General features: G+C 46.9%; 1 protein-coding gene across 4 annotated transcripts in view; it reads right to left on the reverse strand.

The window, feature by feature from the left end:
- Positions 1 to 26,871, reverse strand: part of GRIK4 (glutamate ionotropic receptor kainate type subunit 4) — a 230,804-nt gene that overhangs the window by 78,253 nt on the left and 125,680 nt on the right. For all 4 annotated transcript variants that reach the window (XM_069876474.1, XM_069876477.1, XM_069876476.1 and 1 more), the window contains exons 3-4: positions 9,013 to 9,177; positions 180 to 277 (exon numbers count right to left, since the gene is read on the reverse strand). In XM_069876474.1, the coding sequence (XP_069732575.1) occupies positions 180 to 277; positions 9,013 to 9,177 (263 nt within the window). The remainder of the gene's footprint in view (positions 1 to 179; positions 278 to 9,012; positions 9,178 to 26,871) is intronic.

Consider the following 26,871-nt stretch of genomic DNA (forward strand, 5'->3'; position numbering starts at 1 on the left):
TACGCAGGGAAGGCAACTCTGTTCTCACCCCAGGCCTGCTGTGAAACATCAGGAGGAGGGAGCCGAGGCTCCAGCGTTGCCCTCCCAGCCCTAGGCAGCCACCAGGCACGAGGGCACTAGGGCCAAGTGAATTAGTGCATGGGCAGAGACTTAAATCAACACGGGACGTTTCCACTTACCTCTTTCTCCCCACAGATATTGCTGATAATAGAGCTTGAGGCTGGGCTTGAGGAAGGTCCCAGGACTCCTACCACCCCTTTTGGGAGAATTTGGCACACTGCGGACACCACAAAGAGGAAACACGCGTTAGAATTCATCCTCAGTTTCCAGCTAACTGTCATCCTTACAGAACCTGCTGCACCTTTCTAAGGACACAGCATCGTCTCCTTCGCACAACATACTCGCGGTGATTTATCTCCCCCCAGCCTTTCTGAATCCCACCTAAACTCCTGGTATCCTCATCTGTGACTCAGAACTGGGGTCACACCCCTTTTTGGCCCCACCTGCTATGCGCCAAGATAAAACATGAACCAAAGTTTATGGAAGATGCAGAACATGGCAGTGTTCTAGCTTCAAAGCATCATAGAATAACCAGGTTGGAAGAGACCCACCGAATCATCGAGTCCAACCATTCCTATTATCTAGCAACAAACAAACTTGTATAAATTTCTTCCCTCATCCTCTGCAGAGCTCAGTGGTAATAAGAAGGATTGTATCACTGGTTTTCATTTGTTCTTTTTTTTTTTTCCTGGCAGTAGTTAATCTTCTGGCTCCATGCCACCAAGGTTAGCAGAACAGTAAAAAGACCCTGACAAAATGAAGAAGTTAAATGTCTTCCCTCAAGCTTACCCGGTTAAACTGCAACCTTTTGTCCTTTTAATTCACAGAACAAATTTAGCTGGAATAGCACTCCAAGGACTACTCTAGCTGGTGTCACCTCCCTGCTGCCACCCCAATCAGCCATGCCACTCCGAAACGCTCCTCCAGAGCAGCGTGTGCAGGCAAAGCTCATGGACAGAAGGCAAGAACCCCTCGTGCCTCAATCCCCAGACGCCGAAAGGCTCGTCTGAACATGTGCTGGTCATGGCTTATTCTGAAACACCAGACTTGTCTCAGCATCATGGCACTCAGCTCCTTTCTCCCCAGCCAGACAAAGCCATGTTTGCTCAACTGGCGTCACGCAGCTGCTTTCTGAAGAAAGAAGATACCACCCGGGAGAAAGGAGGCACCAAGACAACTTATCAGTTCTGGCAAGAGCAAGCTCACAACATTTTCATAGGTAAAAACTAAACCACTGTATCACAAAGCTGAGATTTGAAAGATAACACCTCTCAGCTCCGCCAGGGGCGGTTCAGGCTGGACATTAGGAAAAAGTTTGTCACGGAAAGGGTCACTGGGCACTGGAACAGGCTGCCCAGGGAGGGGGTTGAGTCACCTTCCCTGGAGGGGTTTAAGGGACGGGTGGACGAGGTGCTGAGGGACATGGTTTAGTGATTGATGGGAATGGTTGGACTCGATCCGATGGGTCTTTTCCAACCTGGTGATTCTATGATTCTATGGTTCAGTGTCAAATTGCTGGTCTGTTTGAGAGCAGCATCTTCACTGCAGGTCCCTGCCTTACATGTCAGAGCAGCTTTTGTGATGTCTGTAAGAAGTTATCTAGATGCAATGGCTGGAAAAAGGAGCTAGAAAAAATTCAAACTGCAACACACTTCTTCATAGTGAACGGAATCCAACAAAACTGCCATCCTGAAGATCAGAGCAGGATTTCTATTAAGTTTTTAAAACAAAACTGGATGTTAAATAAGAGCCTATATCATGCTTGGGGTGCTTGGAATCACAGAATGGTTTGGGTTGGAAGAGACTATGAATGAGGGTCACCCAGTCTAACTTATCTGCAATAAGATTTTCAACTAGATCAGGTTGCTCAGAGCCTCTCCAAGCCTCCTACTTATCTCTAGGTGCTACTTGGAGGAAAAACTCCATATACTATTCAATTCCTATTCACACTGTTTGCTCTGACATCTTACAGAAAGCGACAATGATATGCAAACATCTTCTCTTGGGTTTTCCTGCCTTCTATGCTCTCTCACTCTCTACCATCTCAATCTGCCACAGAACGAGGGATATTTTTCTGCGGCATCTTCAAAGGAGCCCAGCACCGCTTCTCCTCTGTGCTTAAAAATTTACAGGCACTTACACCTCCTCAGAAGATCCTTTTAAATAAGAGCACCAGCAATCTGAAAACCAGCAGCACTCATCAGTCTCTCTCAGCTGCACCAGACCCTGCGGGTGCTCTGCAAATCAGCATCTAGAAGGAAGAAGATGCTCCAAGTCCTCTTTATCCACAGGGCAAAAATTCTAGGGGGAATTTTGTTGTGCATAAAGGGGAAACTTTGGTGAGCACTTTTCTCCTCCTCTCTGGTATGACAAAAAGTGGGTTAAGTAGTCATAGCAACAGAGCTGCAACAATTGTCAGAAGATCTGGCTTATCACTCCAAGGGCGGAAACATCCAGTAAAATTAAGGGAAATGAATGGAAACAAAGTGGAGGTGCCTGAGGCAAAGGCTTCAAGTTTGGAAAGCTTCTTCTCTTGTAATGCAAACACAGCTCTTATTGCAGAACATCACCTGATGCTGTTTAGTTGCCCCAGGGAGAAAAGGCTCAACCCTGCTGCCATCATGAGGCTGAGGACTGAGACCAGAACTTGAAGGAGGTAGAAATATTGGCCCTGGACTAAAAATCCATCCTAAATAACTGCATGGACTATCACCACAGATACTGGTGCAGCCCCTGCCCCTCCAGTCTCCTCGTAACTCAGCATATAGGTGCCATGAGACACATTTTTGGCTGCTGCAGATGCAGATACCTCTGCCCAAGATTGTGTCCAATGTTTATGGTTTCCAGAATTCAGAATCTCAAGAAATACTGGAGACTGAAGTGATAGCAGATGCATGTGAAAGATCAAAACCTCTTTATGGTGAGATGAGACGTGTGTACTCCTGATCCACCACCATTGAACTGAACGACTGAGGCGTCCCAAACCTCCCATTCCAGTCATTTTTATGGCTGCCTGCCCTCCGTACTTCTAAGTCAACATCCTTGAGAATAGGAGGGCAGAAAAACAAGAAACAGGCTTAACAAACAGATTTCTTGACAACACACTCTTAAAATACACAAGGCTTTGAAAAGGGCACATCCCAGGGCACACCCTTCTCTGCTGGGACCTGCACTGGTTATAGGCAGGACAGGATGCCTCCTGCCATCACTGAGAGCAGCTCCTCGGATGTGTGAGCTGGTGATTGCTGCCTTTCGACTTGTATGTGGACCTCTCTACTGTTTGTGCAGCTCAGATGTCCCATTACAGTAGGAACAGCTGAGAGAGCTCGGGGTGTTTAGCCTGGAGAAAAGGGGGCTGAGGGGAGACCTCATTGCTCTCTACAACTACCTGAAAGGAGGTTGTGGAGAGGAGGGAGCTGGACTCTTCTCCCAAGTGACAGGGGACAGGACGAGAGGGAATGGCCTCAAGCTCCGCCAGGGGAGGTTCAGGCTGGACACTAGGAAAAAAATTGTCACAGAAAGGGTCATTGGGCACTGGCAGAGGCTGCCCAGGGAGGGGGTTGAGTCACCTTCCCTGGAGGGGTTTAAGGGATGGGTGGACGAGGTGCTGAGGGACATGGTTTAGTGTTTGATAGGAATGGTTGGACTTGATGATCTGGTGGGTCTCTTCCAACCTGGTGATTCTATGATTCTCTGTCTGCACAGTTCTGGGCTTCACCTGGGAGCTGGGAGTGGGGTCAGAGTCTCCAGCCCCTCTTCCAGCCCAGGCCACAGTCTGGAGCTGGGTCATGGACCTCAAGCAAGCTCAGGTGTATGTTCAGCAGTGACCCTCTTTTCACACTAGCAGGTCTATCCTGCCACGTAAGCAAAACAAGAAATGATTTCAGCATTCTCCACAAGTATCTTTGGGAATTAAGAACAGGTCTGGATGCTCAGGAAACGGCAAGATGTGTTTTAAAGGAAGATGGAAATGTGTGCTTATTTTTAAGCACGAAAAAGCACAATAAATAACGAGGAGTTGTCACATTATATATGTAAGTACACCCACTTAGTGGTGGTCAGATAATGCCTCCTGGGATCTCAGGGCCCTTGGCAAGCATTTCCATGAACTCTCCCTATTCAAAGCTCGGCTCAAAGAGCATCCAGCCACAGTGCAGAACACAGCATCCCTTTCACTGCATACAGATACCTGATACAAGGGTTTCAGCCAGCAGGCAAAGAATATTCCTGCCTCTAATTGAAAATAAACGAGCAGGGACGGTATGCAATTACCTCAACATTTCCTTGACTGCAAAACAGAGGATCTTGAATGACAGGGACTGGTCAGGATGGGGTTCTCCTAGAGAAAACACCAAGTGCATAAGCAGCCGGCGTTACATCCTGCACCAGGGCTCCAAGATTGCTCCCTACTGCATCCTTTACATTTCTTAATAGAGCAGGCTTGAATGTGAAACCCAACAGGATCACAAAAACGGAAGGATGGTTAATAGCACGTTTGAGCCAATGTCACTGAAAGGACGGGCCAGGCAGTTTGAAATATTGCTGTGAACAAATAGAAATTAAAAATCCTCCAGTTGCTGGCTCCCTCTGACTGCTGACCTGCCCTGAGATGTTTGGATTAACAACAGAAAGATGCTTAAAAGACTGATGAGGCGTTAGGGGACAGAGACACAAGTCCAAAATCTGTCCTTCCCTACACATCAAAAGGACTGAGGTGTTTTAGATAAAGACATGATTAAACAAGGCATTTTGGATCTCCATAAAAGGAGTTGAAACATCAAACAAAGAGAGAGAACAGGCTTTATTTGTAACAGAAAAAAAAAGCTCTATCCATAACCTTTCACTGCAAACTGGTTTCAAAACACAGAGCTTCACAGATGTTGCGCAGAGGAACAGGCAATGTTTGTCTTCATTCATATATAAAGTAGCAAACCACGCACGAATGTGATTCTGACTCACTCATATTCTACCTGTTCTGGCAATTGTGATTTTGAGCCCCCCGACAGCAAGATGCCTGAGTCAGAGAGGAGGGAAAAAGAAAGAAAAACAGCTCAACACTAAATAAAAAACTAACTCAGAAAGCCTTTCTTCTGCTGAAGCACTGAATGTACACAGACTATCACTGATGGGGTGTAATCACAGCATTCCTAGGTCGGTCTGTGAAATTTAAGGGTGATTCAAAGGGTGTGAAATTTGAGAACAGTATTAAACAGACATAGAACAGCTTTGCAGTCATAGGTTAAAACATCTAAACTGCTTTTATGAATATTATGTGTGTTAACAAATATCAGCGCTGTATTAAAGCTGAGATCTCAGACATCTGAAAGGCACGAAGGGCTTGAAATTAAAGGATCTGATTCTCCTCTGCTACAAGTATAAATCAATAATAACTTCACTGACATTAAGAGCAGAGCCATGCAGAATCCAGATTATTCCTTTTTTAAGAAAAGCTGCGAGACGTTTTTCTCTCTGAAGAAAAGGCAAATAACATATTGCAAACGTGAATATTCACTTCACCAAAATCAAATAGTTCGCTCCGATTTCTGCTTTTTTTTTACATTCTATAAGCCAAAGTAAAGAAAACAAAGAAAATCACCTTAAGGTGGAAATTTGAAATGGATGATTGCCTCTTCCCCACTTATCCCATTTCCACATTTTCCCTAAACACCACGTTTCCGAAATCAACATCATCTTGCATAATACTTCATTCACGGCAAATTAGTATTATTCTGCCTACAGGAAAGCTGGGCAGGGGCTCTGGATCAGGGAAAGCAGGGACAGGATGATGGGAGATGGTTTTAAGCCAGAAAGAGGGGAGATTGAGATGAGATTTTAGGGAAAAATGTTTTGCTGTGAGGGTGGGGGGGCCCTGGCCCAGGTTGCCCAGAGCAGGGGTGGCTGCCCCATCCCTGGAGGGGTTCAAGGCCAGGTTGGATGGGGCTTGGAGCCCCTGATCCAGTGGGAGGTGTCCCTGCCCATGGCAGGGGGTGGGACTGGATGAGTTTTGAGGTCCCTTCCAACCCAAACCAACCTATGATTTTTCTCAAAAAGCTTTTCAACAGAAAGATTCCTGAGCAGCATTACAGATGCGCGTGCGAGAAAGAAATCCTGCTCTCGATCGTTACCACAGCTCTGGGGTCAGTTGGTGATTGAGTGTGTTTCCCAGACAAAGTTAAACAACAGAAACCCTGCTCCATGCAGGAGATTTATGTGAAAGCAAAAAGAATGGAACTGGAATTGCTACTGGTTCTTCCCAAGACACAGAAGGTTCAGGCAAGCAAGCAATCTTCTCATTTCCTAGGAGGCTCTCTGGGAGATCTGGGACTTTCAGGGGCACTTGGAAAACCAGGCAGTCCCCATCTCTTCTGCATGGCCTGGCCAGTGAGACTTGGTTTGCCCTATTGCTGCGCCAAACGAGGTCAAAGTAGGATGTGCACAATCCTGAACTGATGGGAAAGACCCAGAAAAAGTTAAAAGAGATGAGGGATCCAAAAAGGTGGGGAACTGGTGTTTTAAACGCTCCCTGTGATGCTGCGTGTGATGATCTTCATCTAGACTGCCTCGTGTGTGCCTGGCTCTATAAATAGACACGCAGGTAGATGCTGAAATGCACTTTATTAACTAAACGCTTCTATAAATAATGCAAATGCTAATTCAGGAAATGAAGGAGCAATCTGCTGATCTCACAGGCTCGTTGAGCTGTTCTGCCAGTTACCCAGAGACCTGCACCTGAGCAGCACTGGGGACCACGGGGCTTCCCAGGCACAGGGATGCTCAGTGCCATGCAGAATATAGAATTACAGAATCATAGAATGGTTTGGGTTGGAAGGGACCTCAAAGCCCATTCAGTCCCACCCCTCTGCCATGGGCAGGGACATCTCCCACTGGATGAGGTTGCTCAAAGCCTCATCCAACCAACCAAGGCTCTGGAAAAAAAAGCCCACTCTACACCACATTTTTAAATGCCTTTTGGGGATACCCTGCAGATTATACAGGCTTGGAACAGAGAACCACTGGGAAACGAGTCTAAAATCCCTGCTATTTAAAATTATTTCTCCAGCTTTCTCAAGCCAGCTTGTAATAAAAAATTACAGCCCTCCCCTTAACTCTAAAAGTCATCTTAAAAAAAGAGTTCTAAAGGGAAGCTAGTCTATTCCAAACGATATTCCCTCCCCCAGGAAGAATCTGTTACAGATCTTTTTGATTTCTTCCACTTGGGCTCCTCAGAGGTCTGTGGGACACTGACCATCAATGTCTTTTTTCATTCATCAGCATGTGATTGATACATTGGGCATGAAATGGAAGACCTAAAATAGAGAGCTGTTTGCATTAAGGGACTTCAGAGCAATGTAGGAAGCATGCTGCTCTTTTGAAATCAGCTCTTTCCAATCCATGTGATTTTAAACATCACTTGAAAACTTCCCTTTGTGTAAACAAACCACCGCCACTCTAGAGCAGTGGAAGAGCCATCGTGTTTGCTGACACATGACATTGCGTGGGGTTTTGAAACTACCTTAATTGCACTGAACTTACCCAGAGTCTCTTATTTGCACACATTAAGTACTTCAACAAAGGAGCATCACCTCCCGTATCGTTTGCTCTGGTTATTGACACAGAGATGAAAGAAAACAGCTTGTCCCAAGCTGCTGAGCTGAATGGTGGCAGAGCTTATTGGGGATCCACGTCTTCTCGGTCCCTGCCACGGCTCATCTCACCCCATCACGCTAAACCCTCAAACGAAAACTGGTCTCAGTGCTTGCCCTCCAAACCTAATGTCCCTTTACGTGTCCCTGTGGTGAACGCACCCAGGCTGGATCAGCTGTTCCAAACATGCTCCACACCACGCAAGTCCTGCTAAAAGTCCCATGCTCCTCTCACAGGGATTCTGTACCCACGTCCACACCGTACCAAACCCCTGCATCAAACCTGACTGCACTCGGACAGCCAGGATGGGCTCTGCAGAGCCCCATTTCCAAGCTAGCACATGTTGATCTCTCAAGTGCCAATAGAGGAGTAGAGATGCTTTTTACCCTGTGTACACACCTTGACTATCGCACAACTCTCCTCTGTGGCAAGCGCACTGTGCCAGTGTAAGAGTCGGACAAAGGATCGATTTCTGTCTCAACATTTTCTCATTTTTAGCCTCAGAAAAATGGCCAGAGCTGGTATGGAACGAATGCTTTGTACCTAACCACCTGTACCTACCCCCTTATCTCAAAAATGTTTTGTAACTGTCTTCAAGCCTCCTTGCTCCCTACTACTGTGAAAGATCCATGAAGCAAGGAGGAAAAGACAGGAAGATTAATGACGGGACTTACCACAGACCCATAGCCAACAGAAAATGCGCACAAGGTGATGATGACTACTGGCCTTCATCGGGAGACCCCAGGTCGACCACTGCCACCAGGACAAGTGCATGCACAAGGGGAGGAGACCTGCAGACACTCCTCTCTTGGCATGTGTGGCCTGCTAGGTGGAGATTGGCACATCTCCACAAGCAAAGGTGGGTCACAGGTGTATTGACTGGCATAAAAGACAGCCCCGGAGCAGCTGAATTTGGGGGGAACAGAACACCAAGACAGAAGACGACCGTGGGATCACCTCCATCGAAGACCGAAACAGTGGAACACCTTCTGGACTGGGACTCCCAGAGACACTGGACATCTGTGGACCCATGGTGGTAGCTATAAACCCCTTTTCTTTCCCTCTTCTCCCCACCTCTTTCCTTTTTCTCTGTCTCTATCATAAGTCGCTTTATGAGCACAATTAATAAAGCACCAGTTTAGATTGAAATTTGACTCCCTTGACTCGTTGAATTATTTGCACTCTGAAATCATAAATGAAACGAACCATCACACGCCTGCTTATGAGTGGACTGTGACAGCCAGACCCCTCCTGCGAGCCAGCAGAGAGAAGGACGGGGAAGGACCAGCTACGGGGAGGGGTACTTACTGGTTTCTGCCGTCTCATACTCGCTGTCGCGCAGCAGCTCAAAAATGTCCACTTCCACTTTGGCTTTCCCCACCCGTTCAGGCGCGCGGTTGATGCGGTTCTTGGCCAGGGTGATGGAGAGCCTCTCTCCTCTGCTGCACTCCATGGGGTCATCCAGGATGGCAGCTGCGGGAGCGAAGATGTTGGCAGTGGTTAGGCTTGGGAGGGATCCAGAAAGCTCTTCACATCCTCCCTCAGCCCAGCACCCTTTCGGGATCTGCCACCGCTATTGTTAGCGCATCCTCCCTCCCACGCGCGGCCTCTCCCGCCGCTTCGCCCACCTCCCAAGGTCTTGGCAGACACGTGGGTGGCAAAATCTCTCCAGCAGCGGGTTTGTTACCTGCTGGTGCGCTGCAGCCACCCACGCTGCCGGGTCTCAGCGGTGCCCAGCACCCACTGCAACACAGGCACCCACCGCTCGCCCGGGGTGCTCCTAGAAAGGGACATCCAGCCCCAAAACAGCCCCAATCCCGGCACTGCCCCACATCCCAACAGAGGAAGAACGTCCCCAGATAGCCTCGCTTCTCTCCTTTGAGAAAGCGTTGGAACGGTGCTGATAGCTGGAATATTTCAGGAAGCGTGTGGGCTGCCGTGGGTGGGAAGGGACAAATATTTTTCAAACAGAAAGCACTTGACTCTTGAACTCAGCTCCTAGGTCTGCCCACTCAAATCTGTGTGAGGCAGAGGGAGAGAGTGTGGGGTAGTATTTTTATTTTCTTGACGGAAGGCAAAAAGAAACCTGAGTCGAGCGCTAATCACAGCCTTTCATTACAAGCTGGCACAACTTCTGCACCCCAGCGGGCTTATCCTGGCAAATAAGAGGTCTCCTCCTAGAACGCAGTTATTCAGTTATACCTAGGGAAGAGCAGTGGTGTTGTTTGTTGTGTGTATTAGAAAGGCACCAATGCTTATCTTCCCTTTCCAAAAATCCCTCTAAAGGGAGAGATGCTATTCAGAACTGCTCAGGTGTAGATGGAGTGGAAGCTCAGCACCGAATCAGGCCTCACACCACGCAGGTTGGCAAAGCGGGGATTAGTGGGGCTCTGCTGCTTTGCGTGTCAGGGAACCATGGAACTAACTACAGCAGCTAAGCGCTTTGTTGAAGCTTTAGAAACATAGCATTGTGCTGTGGCAGGTTTGGGTCTGGTTTGTTTTTCAGACAGGGAAAACTAAAGTGAAAGCCATAAAAGTAAAGCCCATCAGTTATAAACAAGAGGTGTCCTCCCTCCCTCAGAGCAAAGACTGGCAGCAGAGTCGAAGGATACGCTCATTTTGAACACAAAGCCAACTGAGACCACTGTTAGAGAAGCACAGTGGTGACTTGCTGTAGGTGGGATCAAGACCATGTTCTTCAGAGGTCTGGTTTGAGCCTTGGAGGTCTTCACTGCTCCCCCAGTGCCTGGGCACCCATCACCCTTCATTGCCACCAATACAATGAAGAACCCTGTTTGGGTTCAGGCTCCTTTTGCTTTGGCTTTCCTGCCTCTGAGACTTAGAATCATAGAATCATAGAATCACCAGGTTGGAAGAGACCCACCGGATCATCGAGTCCAATCATTCCTATCAATCACTAAACCATGTCCCTCAGCACCCCGTCCACCCGTCCCTTAAACACGTCTAGAGAAGGTGACCTGCTTTAAAGCAACCCAGATCTCAAAGCCCAGTTTCAACAACCACCATGTACCACATTTTAGGGCTTTTTTCTCAACCTTTCTATGGAAGAAATTGTTTACTTTGAGGGTGGGGAGGCCCAGGCCCAGGCTGCCCAGAGCAGTGGTGGCTGCCCCATCCTTGGAGGTGTTCAAGGCCAGGTTGGATGGGACTTGGAGCCCCTGATCCAGTGGGAGGTGTCCCTGCCCATGGTAGGGGTGGAACTGGATGGGCTTTGAGGTCTCTCAACCCAAACCATTCTATGTTCTATGATCTCCAGCCCTGCCCTAACCCCAGCTGTGGAAGGTAACTAGATGCCAAATCCACTGGTGAAGGAAAGGTGGTCCATCTCTCCTGATTTACTTTGTATCCCGCTACATCCACTCAAGAACTCCTTCTCTTCCTGCTTTTTCCACAGTTTTATGGGAGCGAAACTGAACCAAATACTGACAAAGAAACACAACAACAATTCTTGTACGATACGCACAGATGTCTTGGCGAACATTCCCAGTCCTTCAGGCAACACCATCTCCTCTGCTCCACTAACATGCAATCACCATCATTATCTGCAAAGCTAGGGCAGTAAATCTTAATCTCATTATACAAGAAAAAAGGTTGTGCCTTCCTCTAAGGCCAGGAGCATGGATCACAGGTTTTTTAAAATATCGATATGGCTGGTGACTGCTCTTAATTACAAAAAAAGCTGGGAGACTAAAGGGCTCCAACAAGCAGCTTGCTCAGCTCTGAGCTTCTTCAGGAAAGCAGAGAGGGGAGAAAGTCCCAAACAGGCCCCATTACCTCATATTCAAAACTTTTTGATGCGTTTTAAGTCTTCACTATTGCCCTGCTTCCAGGAAAGGGTAAAGCAATTCACTGAATTTGATGAAGATCACAAAATGCTGCTTACATTCCAGGTGCTGACAGAGCAAAATTAAAGATCACTGTTAAGGGAGCCTATGTCAGCATTCTTAGATTCATTATTTCCTAATTTAAAGCTTCAAAATTGCCAAATTGGACAAGTTTTTCAAGCGTATTCTTCAATTGTCAGTTTTCAAACAAACCTCATTTCCACTAATGCAGAGTTAAACATATTTTAAAAATAAAAGAGTTGAAACCAAATTTCGAATAATTTCCTCAGATAAGTGCTTGAACAACATTTTTTCTGTCTCTGTTTCATATAGGATTTGCCATTTTTGTTTTTTGGAAGTCCTGAAAGCTTCCCTACAACAGGGAAGGGTGGGGGACACCCAACCAACCTTCTTCCCTACTCACCTCTGGTTTGATACGAACTTTGAATCCCACCTCATAAGCAAGTACACGCAGGAGAAGAAAGTGTCCACAGCAAGAGTTGGAAAGGAAAGGAACACAGCTGGACAGCCTGGATCCCAGGATGGAGGTGGCTGTGGATGTCCTAGAGCCCAGCCACCAACCCAACTCTATCACCACTTCCTACCACCCTACAGGGTGTGTGTTATAAAGCCAGCAACATCTGCTACCTTGTATTTGGGGAAGACTAGTTAGTTTTACCAAATATTAAACCAGTCCCCAGAACAGACTAGGCAATGAAGCTGAACTAATCTTGATTTATTAAAGCTGGGGGATGAAAAAAGGTCATTTAATGTTTAAAAAAGGTTGGTTTTAAGACTTCATATCTTGGGACACAGTGCCAAAGCTCATCTAATAGCGGCGTCATTAAGTATGAACGAAAATCTTTATAGAAATTCCCTTTCATCTATTCCTGTCTATTAAATATGGGAAGATGCAGCGAGTAAATCTTTAATCCTGAAAACTTACAGCAAAGTCTTTGAACTTTGTTGGCCTCAAAAATCATTTCTATCTTCCCCGTCATAATAAATGTCTCCGTTCCAGACTGCCTTCTTGATGAATGATGAGAATAATATTTCAGAGAGAGTCAGGAGCACCTGAATCTGGGATGTCCATTTCAGGGCTGCTTTGGATTTCACAGGGATTGAGTCAAACAAATCCATGTCAAGCCAGCAAGGACTGGGAAAGGCTGGGATTTTCTCAGGAAGAAATGTCTGGAAACATCTTCTCCCACGGGATGTTTCAAACTCGATAGATAAATGCCCTTTATATAATAATAATAATTCTTCTTTTATTCAATATGCTCAGGTTTTCCTTACACTGAATGCAAACCCACGAGCCTAAAACCCAGAAGAGTTAATCGTTTCAGATATGCATTTATAATAGTTGGGTTGCAGTTGCTCAAGATTTGAGCAAAAAGTGACTTCAATCACAAATTTCAATCAAACAAAATTCAAATGCACCACTCAAAGTTAATGATTTAACAGCAAGAACTGGAGAAAAGTTATTGATGGCAGCCAAAGGAATGCAAGATGATATGATGGTGACCTCTAAGAAAAACAGATTTCAGTAACTTCCCTACACGTTACCCTCATCTCAGGGTTTTTCCAGCTCTCAGGAGACACAATGAGGTGCTCTCTGATGAGGTGTGGGTATATGCACCCACGTGTGTGTGTGTGTGGTGACACAGATCGGGTCCAAGTCCTTCCTTACTGAGATGTTGTGTAGAGGATACCTGCAAGAGCCTCATCCAGATAGGAGCACCCCAGAGATGTGTCTTCCCTAAACCTCCCTGCTCATGGCAGAGGAGTTGGAACTGGATGATCTTTAAGGTCCCTTCCAACACAAACCAGTCCATGATAGGAATGGCTGATAGCAATGTTAGGTTGATAAGATGGTTTTGATAGGAATGGTTGGACTCGATGATCTGGCGGGTCCAACCTGGTTATTCTATGATTCTATGATTCTCAACTCCATCAGCCCCACAACACAGGCAAATATAGTGAGAGATTCGAGAGGGTGGCATCTGCCTGCAGCATTTTCAGTCCACTCAAGCAGAGCAGATGCACACTCTTCTGCCTTTTCTCCTCTTACCCTGGGTAAATGTCTCCTGGAGGAGGAAGGACATTCATTCCTTACCCCGAGCAACTCAATTTTACTCCTTTTCACCAAAACAGCAAGCAGGGGCACCGGCAGTGCTGTCAGCTTGCGTGTTTTCAGTGGAGGAGACAGCTGTCTTCCCAAGACACAGCAACCCATCCTATTAAGTGCACCAGCCAGTTTGCAGACAGCGTCGCAATTGAATCCTTTCCACCCTCAGATGGGTTTCAACCAGTGCTAAAAAAGCAGAAAGACTCCATTCTCCGCTTCCCCCAAGCCACACGGCTCCCCGGAGCGCTCCTCACCACCAGCCAGACTGACAACATATGCACCCTGACAAGCCTAATACGACTGTAAGTTTTACTACATATCCCTACTTAATTCATGATCCAACCCAGATCTAACGAAGTAGCATTTTTATAACAATAACAGGGAACAGATGTTACCGGGAGGTTTATAGACTGCTACAGCAAACAGCGTGGAGCTGACCTTTCTCTTTTAACTTTATTAAGCGTTGTTCTGTTTTCTCAGATGCTTTGCATACCATGGAGATATGAGACAATACTTAGAAACACAATCGCCGTCTCAGTTCTGGTGGCTTGAAGATGTAGATTTAGCAAAGCAGTGGCTTAGTAAACATGATATTTCACTCTTCATAACCTGTCACTCCAAGTTAAAAAGATATAAAGCCATCTGCAGTATTTCTCAGGTGTCTCTACTGGCAGGTTAAGATCACGTCTATAACCTCCTGTTATTTATACTGTAAACACACTTCTCAAATCCTCTATGTTCCTGTGATGAAGGGACTCTTAAATTAAGAACTGTAACCTCAGTTCAACCAGGTTTAGATACACAGAAGATCCAATATCTATCACTAGAGCTGATTACTCCTTAGACTCAAAACCAAAAACCCTTCCCATCAATGTCATACCAGGAAAACGCATCATTCTCCAAAGATCCAATGTTCTGCTCAGGAACACCAGCCTTGGGAGATGCTGGGACCTAGGGGAATCACCTCACACCTTCACAGAGAATCACTGAATGATTTGGTTTGGAAGAGACCTCAAAGCCCACCCAGTTCTACCCCCTGCCATGGGCAGGGACACCTCCCACTGGATCAGGGGCTCCAAGCCCCATCCAACCTGGCCTTGAACACCTCCAGGGATGGGGCAGCCACCACTGCTCTGGGCAGCCTGGGCCAGGGCTTCCCCACCCTTATGGGAAAAAATTTCTTCCCAAGATCTCACTTCCATCTTCCCTCCTGCTCCCTGACCGCTTTCCCAACTGCATCAGCAGAATCATAGAATCACCAGGTTGGACAAGACCCATCAGATCATCGAGTCCAACCATTCCTATCAAATACTAAACTATGTCCCACCTCCATCTACTCTCAACTTCACTAACCCCAAACTGGCTCAAACCCCACAAGGTTCCAGACTCTCTTGAGGGGGCAGTTAATTAAAAATGGTTGCACGATTGACTTATTTTGCATGTTTCCCCTCTGCTGAACAGAGCACCGACCCTTCAGGCTGTCAATACAGTAACACGGTAAAAAATTTGCAGACTTCCTTGTTCCAGGGCTGTCAAGCACAGCTCCTGTGGAGAAACAGGTGGGATTCTGTTTCTATTATAAACTCTGAAGTGCTGCTTAAAAATAAAATAAAAATTTGTCAGTATGCTATTACTCTGAGAGGAATGAGGATGTCATCAAGGAAAAAGAAAATCTAAACCCATAAACTCTCCTTCACAAAGAGACTTGATAATGTTTGTCTCATCAGTGTTGCAGAGGGCTATTTATTGCTCTTGGCCAACATTTGAAATCTGCATTTAAATGGAGCTTCCCTCTCATTTCTGCTACCCAGAGAGAGTGAATTCAGGAGAAAGGGGAAACATGATAAAACCAGCTGAGGGCTTTAGTTCCTACAGCTTAAAATACAACCTCTCTTTTCTCTTCTTTAATAATTGCTCTGTGTACATAAAATCAAAATAACATTTTCTGGGACTGGGAGTTTCCAGGAAGATCGAGAATGTCATCACGCTTCTCTGCTGTCCTTCCCTGAGCTTGTGAAGGTGATGACATGTAAATGGGGAGACCTTAGAGCAGCTTCCAGAGCTGAAAGGGGATCCAGGAAAGCTGGGGAGGGGCTCTTGGTCAGGGAGCATGGGGACAGGACAAAGGAGAATGTTTTTTTGGCTGAAAGAGGGGAGATTGAGATGAGATCTTAGGAAGAAATGTTTTCCTGCGAGGGTGGGGAGGCCCCGGCCCAGGTTGCCCAGAGCAGTGGTGGCTGCCCCATCCCTGGAGGGGTTCAAGGCCAGGTTGGATGGGGCTTGGAGCCCCTGATCCAGTGGGAGGTGTCCCTGCCCATGGCAGGGGTGGAACTGGATGGGCTTTAAGGTTCCTTCCAACCCAAACCATTCTACGATCCTGTTGTATGATTCTGTGACGCTGGATCTGTCACAGTGCTGGGATGCAACAAATAAGCGTGGGCAGCTCATCTCTGCTCCCCAGCAAACATTGTCCCTCTAGTCGAGGTAGGTAAGAAAGCCCTGTCAGACTCCTCTACCCTCTTTCATGAAACAGAGGTGGCTATTCCTGTCCCAAATGGGGCTGGGAGGCAGAAACACACTTCAGCTGCCAGTCTTAAAGCAGGTATCTGCAAGACAGGTCTCATCTCACCTCTCGCTCCTTTGCTTCACATGCAGGGAGGAAATCACCCCAATGAGACAAGGTCCTGCTCTTCTGATAAAGAGCATCCACTTTTCTGAATACAAATGTTACTACAAGGCAGCCAGCAAACACCTTAGCATGGAAACAGAAGCAGAAGAGTACAAAGGAATAAGAAAGGGGTCTGAAATGGAAATGCCCTGTCCAGAGCCGGCTAATGAAACCATCCTCTTGTACAAATGCAGAGCAGCGAACTGAAAACCAGCAGGGCAAGTCCAACATGTTTCCACAGCTGGAGATTTGAGGAACATTGCAGCTATGGGTCAAGTCCTGACCTGTTAATTCAAATAGTGTGTTTCCAACCAGGTAAGTCCTACCTAATCCCCTGAAAAGCCTGCCAAAAGACTTCCCAAAAACATGGACCGAAGAGCAGGGAGAAGGAGGAATGACTGATCTAACCTTCCTGAGATGTAAGGTCAGGGCTGAGCAGGGAACAAACTCTTATGACTCTGAAAGAAAGGGATGCTCGAGGCCTCCAGCAGGACAAGCTGGAAGAACAAACAAGAGCTCTCCGTCTCATACGGGCAGGGTTTGGGAGACAAGAAAGGGAAGGACAAGGGTCTGTTAGAGCAGGCCTAGAGGAGGCCACAAAGATGATCTGAGAACTGGAGCACCTCCCATACAAGGACAGTCTGAGAGAGTTGGGGTGGTTAAGCCTGGAGAAGAGAAGGCTCCAGGACCTTAGAGCAGCTTCCAGTATGGAAAAGGGGCTTCAGGAAAGCTGGGGAGGGGTTCTGGGTCAGGGAGGGCAGGGATGGGATGAGGGGGAATGGTTTTCAGTTGCAAGAGGGGAGATTGAGATGAGATCTTAGGAAGAAAAGTTTTCCCATGAGGGTGGGGAGGCCCTGGCCCAGGTTGCCCAGAGCAGTGGTGGCTGCCACATCCCTGGAGGGGTTCAAGGCCAGGTTGGATGGGGCTTGGAGCCCCTGATCCAGTGGAAGGTGTCCCTGCCCATGGCAGGAAGGTTATAACTGGATGGTGTTTGAGGTTCCTTCCAACCTAAACCATTCTATGGTTTCAATGGGTGAAGATCTAATGCTTAACAGAGAATGCAGGCAGGCACGGTGGGTACCTTTCACTCAAGGCATCCCAAGAGTCACAGACACTACCAAGGGATGTTGCTAGCAAAGGCACATGGAAGTAAATCTGCATCAGGAGGAAAAAGCCTCTGGAGATGTCAGAAATCTTCCAGCAAGTAAACAGACAATTCCAGCCAGCAAGAGCTTGTTTCTCCATGTGGGTACATGATGTGGTGGGATGCTTTTTTGTTTCCCTGAACTTTTGCTCGCAGCAGGAGGTATTCTGAACAGAGTTCTTTAGAGCGTTTTTTCTGTGTCTCTGAAGAGCCTGTCTGTCAAATCAGACTGCAGTTTGTCACAGAATTCAAGCTACTGGATGGACACTTACCCACATCCACACAAGGTCGGTCTAAGTGCCTAAATCTTATTTTCTTAGGAAACCAGCCCAAAAACACCGACTAAAGTCGGGAACATTGTTTTCCCATCTGTCTTTTGTTTCAATAATGTCAAGTTGAGTTTCAAAAAGAAGGTTTTCTGCCCATTTTCATGGTCTCGGGTGACCAGCAGCAGCTGTGGTTTTTAGGAGAGCAGCACTGGGAAGCCCTGGTGGGGCCAGTAAACTCGGCAAGACCGGGAAACAAGCAAGAACTTAATTAAGTCAGTGGAGAGTATAAATCCAAGAAAAATAACCACACAAACCCCAAGTGCCACTTCCAGGCAGACAAAAAGAATGAGGGAGGAAGAAGCAATGTATAAAATTCTAAGCTGAAACCACCCCAAAAAATCGAAAAAACAAATGGGAAAAGGCCGCTAGGATTTATAGTTATAATCACAGATTTGAGAGATGGCGATGCACAACGCAGCTGTGGGACCCGGCGTTGGAGAGCAGGCAGCAGCCACCGAGGTGGGAGAGAGGATGGGGAGGCAGGAAAGAAAAGCACAGCAGAGCCCCAGATGCTTTCCTGGTCACACACTCACACTGAACGTGTTCTGTACCTACAAGAGAGGTGACCACAAAACCCCAGAGCTCCATCTCCAGAGGCAGCTGTATTGCAGTGGCAGGCAAGGTTATTTCAGCATAGACACGACTCTGCAACACTTTGGGATTTACTGATTGACAATGATGTAAGGAGAGCAACATTTCCAAAGCTGGCACTTTGCCTCTTGCAGAGGGAACTGTTTCTTGAACCTCCAGCAAGCTTCAGAATTAAAGGAACTTGGGTCCCCTCTAAAATTGGTGGATTTACAAAGGCTTGTAGTGATAAGATGAGGGGCGATGGCTATAAACTGGAGAGGGGCAGATTTAGACAAGACATGAGGAAGAATTTCATCACTATGAGAGTGGGGAGGTACTGGAACAGGTTGCCCTGGGAAGTGGTGGCTGCCCCATCCCTGGAGGTGTTCAAGGCCAGGTAGGATGGGGCTTGGAGCTCCTGACCCAGTGGGAAGTGTCCCTGCCCATGGCAGGGGTGGGACTGGATGATCTTTAATGTCTCTTCCAACCCAAACTATTCTATGATTCTACGATTTCCATATATTTAAGTGGGGTCTTTTCTGATCCATTTCACTCTTAACTCCTCCTGGAATCTTTGTGTTTACAGGGCATTCACTCTTATTTCAGCATCCCCTCTTTCAGGGATGCTTTCGCACTGCTTGCTGACTCTTCCCAGGCTGGCAAACACCAGTGCATTGCGGAGGATGCACAGCTTAGATCAAATGATAGAGTATGAAAGTGCCAGCCCCTGGCTCCAGGCTTCCCCCAGCCAGCTGAGTAACTGAATACACAAATAGCAAAGAGTCTTGAACGTGGCCCCAGTGTCAAGGTCAGAAGGGGAAAAAAATGCTGTAGCGACAGGATAGAAAGTTTTGCTTTCACTAATATGGAGATCTTAGAGATACTCTGTTCTATTCCTGTCACAAATCATTAGCCATTGCTGCTATAAAAATCTCTAAAAGATAGATCCAAGGACAAGGACCTACCCATGCTGGATGGAGATACCAGATATGACAATTCCTTTAAAGATATGAGACAGACAAGCGATAGGCGAATGACTTTCATTCTCTTATGATGGATGAAGAACAGAGGCAGAAAGAGATAAAATGACTCCTCAAGGGTTTGCAACACCACAAGGCAAATAAACAGACTTAATATGCCAAGAGGCTTCAGAAACCCTTGTTTAGCACCTTAGCCTTTTTACTTACTGCCACTGAAACTTGACACGTCTGCTTCAATCAACAGGCATCCACATGCATCACAAAACCCAAGTGAGCACTGTTAGCAGGGCTTCTGGGAAATGGGAATCTCCAGAAGCAGCAGCATATTAAAAGAAACATATATGAAGATAAATGAAGACCAGGGTCAATGCTACAAGGCTGAGCACAGCATGGATGGAAGATACACACTGTGCTTGGAGCCTTTAGAGCGAGTGTTTGATAGGAATGGTTGGACTCGATGATCCGGTGGGTCTCTTCCAACCTGGTTATTCTATGATTCTATGAGTGGAGAAGGTCAGGACCTACAGAGGGCAACTCGGAGCACCAAAATCAGGTAATAATTTCTTCCTAAGAAGGTGGCCTTTTGAGTCTCTGTGCTCTTGCATCCCAGGAAACCTCACTGCCTAACTATCACCACCTCCCTACCTCCACGCTGCCCACCTACCTACTCCGCCAGATGCTGGTGCACAGATGTGCAAGGGAAGGGAGTTTGGCCTATGAGTAGGAGGAGATCACTGAGAAGCCGAGTAGAAGATGAGCAAGGGTGGGAAAAGGTGACATTGTAAACCTCACCTCTCTTGCAGAAGATCCAGATGTATTAAACTACATGAAAGAGTTTGATCCAATTATAAAACAATGACACCCGAGCCCTTCACTGACGCGCACAAGGATTGTTTTCATCTCTCTGCTTTACTGTTAGAACAAACAACTTTCCTGCTGAGTCACAGTGAAATGAGATGCTAAAGAGCTGTCACACCAGATGTGGAAGCCCTTCAGATCCAATATCCATCAATCTACACAGCTTCTATTTATTTATTTTTTGCCACTCAGCCTCCAGCAATTTAATAGGTTACTTTAATGTCTTCTTGCCTTTCCTGTTCAGTGTGCTCTGCTCACTGCATTTTTCCCCTCCCTCCCCTAACTTCTTCCCCTGGCTTCTGGATGGGAAAACAAAAGAGGAATTTTCTTCTCCCTGGACTCTGACATGGTTTTCTCTCCCTTTCCATCTGTCTAAGCAGCAAGTTCATCTAATCCTAGTTTGTATAATTCTTTGCTAAGAAAGTGATGCCGCGTTATGGGAAATTAACTGTTTTCCCTTGCTTTGCTTGTGTACAGAGTGGTTCCTGTTTGACTCCAAATCAGCACCTGTGTCCACCCGCCTCGCACTGAATCCAAACTGCAGCTGAACACGCAACCGCGGAACTTCAGTACCCAAGCCAAATGGTCATCCCTGAGACGTAGAGCTGAACCAGCTCAACCACACTAGCAAGATTTCCATCTTCTGCCTCGAGCACTGAGCCTTCTGGTACCTCCTGCAAACTCCATTGTGAGATTCTCAAATAGTCATCCTCAAGATACCCACATGAAGTGGAGAAACACAACCTTGGCCAGTCTGAAGACGTCAGGAATCATAAAATGGTTTGGGTTGGAAGGGACCTTAAAGCCCATCCAGTCCCAACCCTCCTGTGATGGGCAGGGACACCTCCCACTGGATCAGGGGCTCCAAGCCCCATCCAACCTGGCCTTGAACCCCTCCAGGGAAGGGGCAGCTATGACATCTATGGACAACCTGTTCTAGGGCCTCCCCATCCTTGCACAAGTTGCCCAGAGAAATTGTGGAAACCCACCCCTGGAGGTGTTCGAGAATGAATTGAATGAATTAAAATTTGAAGTTAATGTTCACAATTTACAGTATATAAAAATCTCAGGCGGGTGCTCTCATTTGGGAAAAAAAAGCAGCTCCACTTTGTTGTTAGATTACTTTTTGAGAGAAGGGATCTACAGAGACCTGCCTGAGTGAAGCAATGCACAGTAGCATCCCTGCCCGAGGCAATTTGCCTTAGCATCCTCTGGAGCCCAACCCCGTGTGGGGTGACAAACAGTGCCTGCAGAACCCTTAGCACAACAGAAAATAACCACAAGATCCTTAAAAGTTACTCAAACTTTTCTTCAATTCAGGTGAAGAATAATTTTTAGGCGAACGGCTTTTGCTTTCAGCTGGGGAGTTCATTACTGATTCTCCTACATCTGTGCAATGCGGAAGAGTTTCAAAGATGCTACACAGAAGAAGGAAAGGGCAAGTGAAGAGGAAGAAAAGAAAGCAAAAAGCAAGGATAAAGAAAAGCTCAGCTGCATAGAGTAAATTAAATCAGACACAAACATTCTTAGTGAACAAGGTGAAAGAAACCCAAAGGAAAAGCTATTCCAGCCTCCCAGATGCTGGGCATGACGGAAGCAGCAGCAGCTGGTAGGATCGGAGAGGGATCGATACCAACACTGGGTCAAGAAGGAGACGCACCAGAACCAGCCACACTTGTAAAACAGAGGATGAGCGGAGTGAGTTACACCCCCTGTAAGCTGGTTATGATGCTTCTTAGAGAGGACACTGAATTAGTAACATCAATGCAGCAAGGAACTGGATGAGGCTCGCAGTGATAAGCTTAATTAAACCACAGAGTTATCCATAGGCTGTGGCTTATGTTATAAATAAGCAACACTTACGCTGATTAATTAAAGTCATGGTTCAGATCATTAAATCCTCCTACTTTCAACCACCTTACTAAGGATACCTGCAAGAGCTGAATCCAGCCACAGACTTTTTGACCCTTGTGAGCCTGAGCACACGCTGGAGGGGAGGGGATCTTGCGAGAAGGCTGGGACCAGCTTGCATTGCAGTCGGTGGTCCAGGCGTCTCCACTGGGGGTTTGCTCTCACTGCTGTCACATGAAGAATTAGGATTGCTAGCCGCAGGCGGCACCACATTCCCCCTGCTTCTCCAAGTCTGTAAAAGGCGTCTTAACACAAACGCTGAAAACATCTTCGAGACAGCAAGCTGTGTCAGCTGCCCTCATGGATCCAATTCTTTTTCATTATCCCAGCTAGCAGAACTTGCCTGGAGAAAGAGGGCTGCTTTATCATCCTCTCAGCCTCTTCCCACGTGAGAGACATCCAGGGCCACCTCCGGGATACCAAATCGCTAGCTCATCATCAAACACCTAGACTTGCCCTCCCTGTCACCCACTCCTTGCCATCCTCCTTACTTCGTGCATCACAGTCCTGGAGTCCCTGCTCCAGCCAACACCGTGCATGCAGCTGACATCAGGTGAGAGCTACCCTCCTCCTCTTGCCTTGCACAATTAATTCCCCCTGGATTTGCAACTGCACCGCAGCCACCTTCCACCAGTGTGAATTACAGGAGGAGAACAGGAGCGGTTCTCTGAGCCAACAAGATCACATTATCTGTTTGCTTGCCACTCAGTTCGGGATGCGGTTCAACGACGCAGCAATGGGACTCTGGAGGGAGCTAAGACGAGGTCCTGAGTCACTAACAAGCCCACCAAATGGTCCCAACAAATTCTGCAAGGATGACTATCTGCTCTCCCAGCCTTCTCCCTTTTTCTTAACGCAATTTTACCAGATTGGGAACTGACTAATAACGATAATAATAAAATAAACCTCGTTTACAATCACTTGCAGGATTGGGGCTATTTCCTCCATGTATTCACTGACAAAGAAATTGCCTTTTAAACGGATAACAATGATTGCGAGGGTCCAGTTATTACCTTGAAACGTCACATTTTGATACATCCAATGTTGTTCTCTTATATAAATAACAGTTATTACTGTAAAGTGATTTCTCCTTTTCTGTACTTCCAAAGAGTTCCTGCAGGAGATGGCAAAGAAAATGGGTTCTATTAATGCTACTCTTAGACCCTGTTGCTTTCATACTTTAACTCCCATCATTAATCTTCCAATGTGTCTTTAAACAAATGTAATTTATTCCACAACACTCTGGCAGCTATTCTTCCCATCTCCTCCCCTCTCTTTCACCCAATACCCTCTCCCATGAAGCAGGAGCTCTTCCTCCCCTGACTCATCAGTGGGTGTTGTGCTCCTGCCAGTTAGGGAAGAGCATTTCAGCTCTTGTTCACGCAGTTTGCTGGTAATTATGAGAAAAATATGAGAGCCCACAATCAGGAAACACACATCAGAAGAGGCTGTGATGGAAGGATTTCTTTCCTCCCTGAAACCTTGCAGCAAGGATCACAGGATGACTTTGCTGAAGAGATTCTTCTAAACTAATCCTAAGCTGACAGTCACCTCCACCTGGGTCCTTGTGCAGGCTCTCAGCACAGGGAAAACATTGCCTCTGGCACATAGCATCCTCTTTGGAGCATAATACAAATGCAACTGCCAGATGCCACTTTGATTTGATTTGATGATGATAAATAAGGCTATTCTTTTCACTACATAATCGAGGGGCAACCGTCAACTGTTTGCACAGGTCTATTTGAAACAGCCTAGACCCCTACTTGTGGTGCTGCAGGCAAGCTCCTCTGCCATCACCTCCATTTCACAGGGAACTAAGGCAGAAAGCGACACAGCCCCGTTCTGCGGTGGCATTTAGGCACCGATCCTACCCCTGAGGAGGTAAAATCCCACCTACTTCAAGGAGCAGGTATCTGCAGGAGTTTTATCAGAATAGGAGTCATGCACTTAGAAAGCCTCAAGGGTCTAAAGGGCCTGCTTGTCTTCTAGGAGAGGGAATTGAACATGCACCTTCGGAATCCCACAGCACGCCCTGCCCTGATGCCACAGCGTGGCTGCACCACGTGGACCCCCGTGCACCAGCCAGCACGGCTCTGCCAGCATCAAAGAATTATGGAATCATAGAATGGTTTGAGTTGGAAGGCACTTTAAAGGCCCATCCAGTTCCACCCCCCTGCCATGGGCAAGGACACCTCCCACCGGATCAGGTTCCTCAAAGCTCCATCCAGCCTGGCCCAGAACACCTCTAGAGATGGAGCAGCCACCACTGCTCTGGGCAACCTGTTGTGGTAAAGTGATGATAAAGAAAACAACCTTTGCAAGCGTCCCACTTTTCCCCCGCATCTACCACCTTTGGCAGCAGAAATAGCAAAGATTAGTATTTTGAGTTATTCATATAACTCCTGGACATCTGGGCTTTGCTGTTTCCTCCTCCTCCCTGAAGAGTTATGACATTCCCTTTACCCCTTCTCGGTTACAGCCTCTTCTTCATTATCATCTGTCAAGTCCAATTAAGATGTGCACTGACATCAGGGAAGATTATTTCTGAAGTCTCCTGTGAGAGGCAGTTGACAGGAGCCTCCACCCTTGAGAAGTGCGAGCAAACTCCCCAGCAGATTGCCATCATGCCATCACTCTTCACACAATCCTCCCCAGAGAGCCCAAGAGTGTGCAACGCCCATCTTGCAGCATTTGCCTTTCATGGCAATGGAGGATGTTCTGCATGTTGGAGAACATCTGTCTGTGACTGCTTTCTGATCCTAGAATCACAGAATGGTTTGGGTTGGAAAGGACTTTAAAGTCCATTCAAGTTCCAACCCCTTGCTATGGGCAGGGACGCCTCCCACTGGATCAGGGGCTCCAAGCCCCATCCAACCTGGCCTTGAACACCTCCAGCCATTCCTCCTCTGGGCATAATCCCAGGATTTCTGAGATATGTTGATTAGAAGCCTACCAGCCCATCAGATTTTCCAGCAATCTAGAGGGTTATTGAGTGTGGAAGGAAGATGCCCCACAATGCCTGGTAGCTTCGTACTGGATTAGCCCCTATGCAGAGAGACCAAAGTGACATGGTGAGGGGGCTGGAGAACAAGCCTTACCAGGAATAGCTGAGAGAGCTGGGGGTGTTTAGCCTGGAGAAGAGGAGGCTGAGGGGAGACCTCATTGCTCTCTATAACTCCCTGAAAGGAGGTTGTGGAGAGGAGGGAGCTGGGCTCTTCTCCCAAGTGACAGGGGACAGGACGAGAGGGAATGGCCTCAAGCTCCACCAGGGGAGGGTCAGGCTGAACATTAGGAAAAAATTTTCACAGAAAGGATCATTGGGCACTGGCAGAGGCTGCCCAGGGAGGGGGTTGAGTCACCTTCCCTGGAGGGGTTTAGGGGATGGGTGGACGAGGTGCTGAGGAACATGGTTTAGTGTTTGATGGGAACGGTTGGACTCGATGACCCGGTGGGTCTTTTCCAACCTTGTGATTCTATGAAACCACTGCTTTATCCCAAAACTTTCCCAAGGGTGATGGGACTGGAGGGACTGACCCTGGCAGTACCAGTGAGCCTGGGCTCTGCTTACACAAACATCACCCAGAACAAGATGCTCTCCCCATCCTCTGGTTTTCCCCAACTCCTGCTGTTCCAATGGGGCCATCAGAGAAGAAATTACACTCTCCTACCTTTCGCTGAAATCCCACCCCTGCTTCTGCTAAATGAACATCATCTCCCCTGTTCCAATCAGCTGCCTACTGGGATAAATACATTTTAGGACAATAATTTGGTTGCTTGCAGGTGCCTCTTCTGAGCTATTTTACTCCCTCCAAACTCAACATGCCTTTCACAAAAAACACTTGGCCATGTTTCCCATGTTCCTGATTAAACAGTTAATGAGGGATCTGGATAGAAGAGAATCAACAGGAAATTAAGGCAACATAAGCCACTGCATCCCTCCTATTCTAAACAAGAGAAAGCATAGGAAAAAATCCAAAATATTTCCCTCAAGACTGGCAAAAAGCTACAGGGGAAGAGGTAAATCATAGAATTGTTAAGGCTGGAAAAGACCTCTAAGATCATAGGGTTCCAATTGTGAGCCCAACCCTACTGTGCCTTCTAAATCAGGTCCCCAAGTGCCAAATCTACGCATTTTGAATCCCTCCAGGAATGGAGACTCCACCACTGCCCTGGGCAGCCTCTGCCAGTGATTCACCACTCTTGGGAAAGAAATTTTTTCCAATATCCAGTCTAAACCTCCCCTGGTGCAACTTGAGGCTGTTTCCTCTTGTCCTATCACTTAGCAGTTGAGAGCAAGCACTAAGGACAACACTTATCACGGGGAACACATACTGCAGACATCACACTACTCTGCATCCTTAACTCAACGAAGCACATTAATGATCAGGAATACTACCCGGCACAAAGTAATTGCCTGAGGCCATCCAGGAATAATTTCTAATACATCTGGTTCTGACTATGGCACTTCTGCAAGAGGTCACTTCTTGCTGTTTCTTCAGGTGGACAAATTTGCCTCAAGGCTGTGGTTTTTCTCTTTTTTTGTTGGTTTTGTTTGTTTACTTGAAAAAGGTCTTATAAAGAAAAATAAATAATGAAAAGAGAGAGAGAGACTTGGATAATTTTTTTTGGCATCAGAACCCCTGACATGTCTTTCTAATCTGAAAGTGCTGATTTTCAAACCATGACAAAAATTACGATTTCTCATGAAAATGAGCCCAGAAAACAGTTTTTCCA

Source organism: Phaenicophaeus curvirostris, chromosome 25 (genome assembly GCF_032191515.1).
Source record: "Phaenicophaeus curvirostris isolate KB17595 chromosome 25, BPBGC_Pcur_1.0, whole genome shotgun sequence".
Taxonomy (NCBI): Eukaryota; Metazoa; Chordata; class Aves; order Cuculiformes; family Cuculidae; genus Phaenicophaeus; species Phaenicophaeus curvirostris.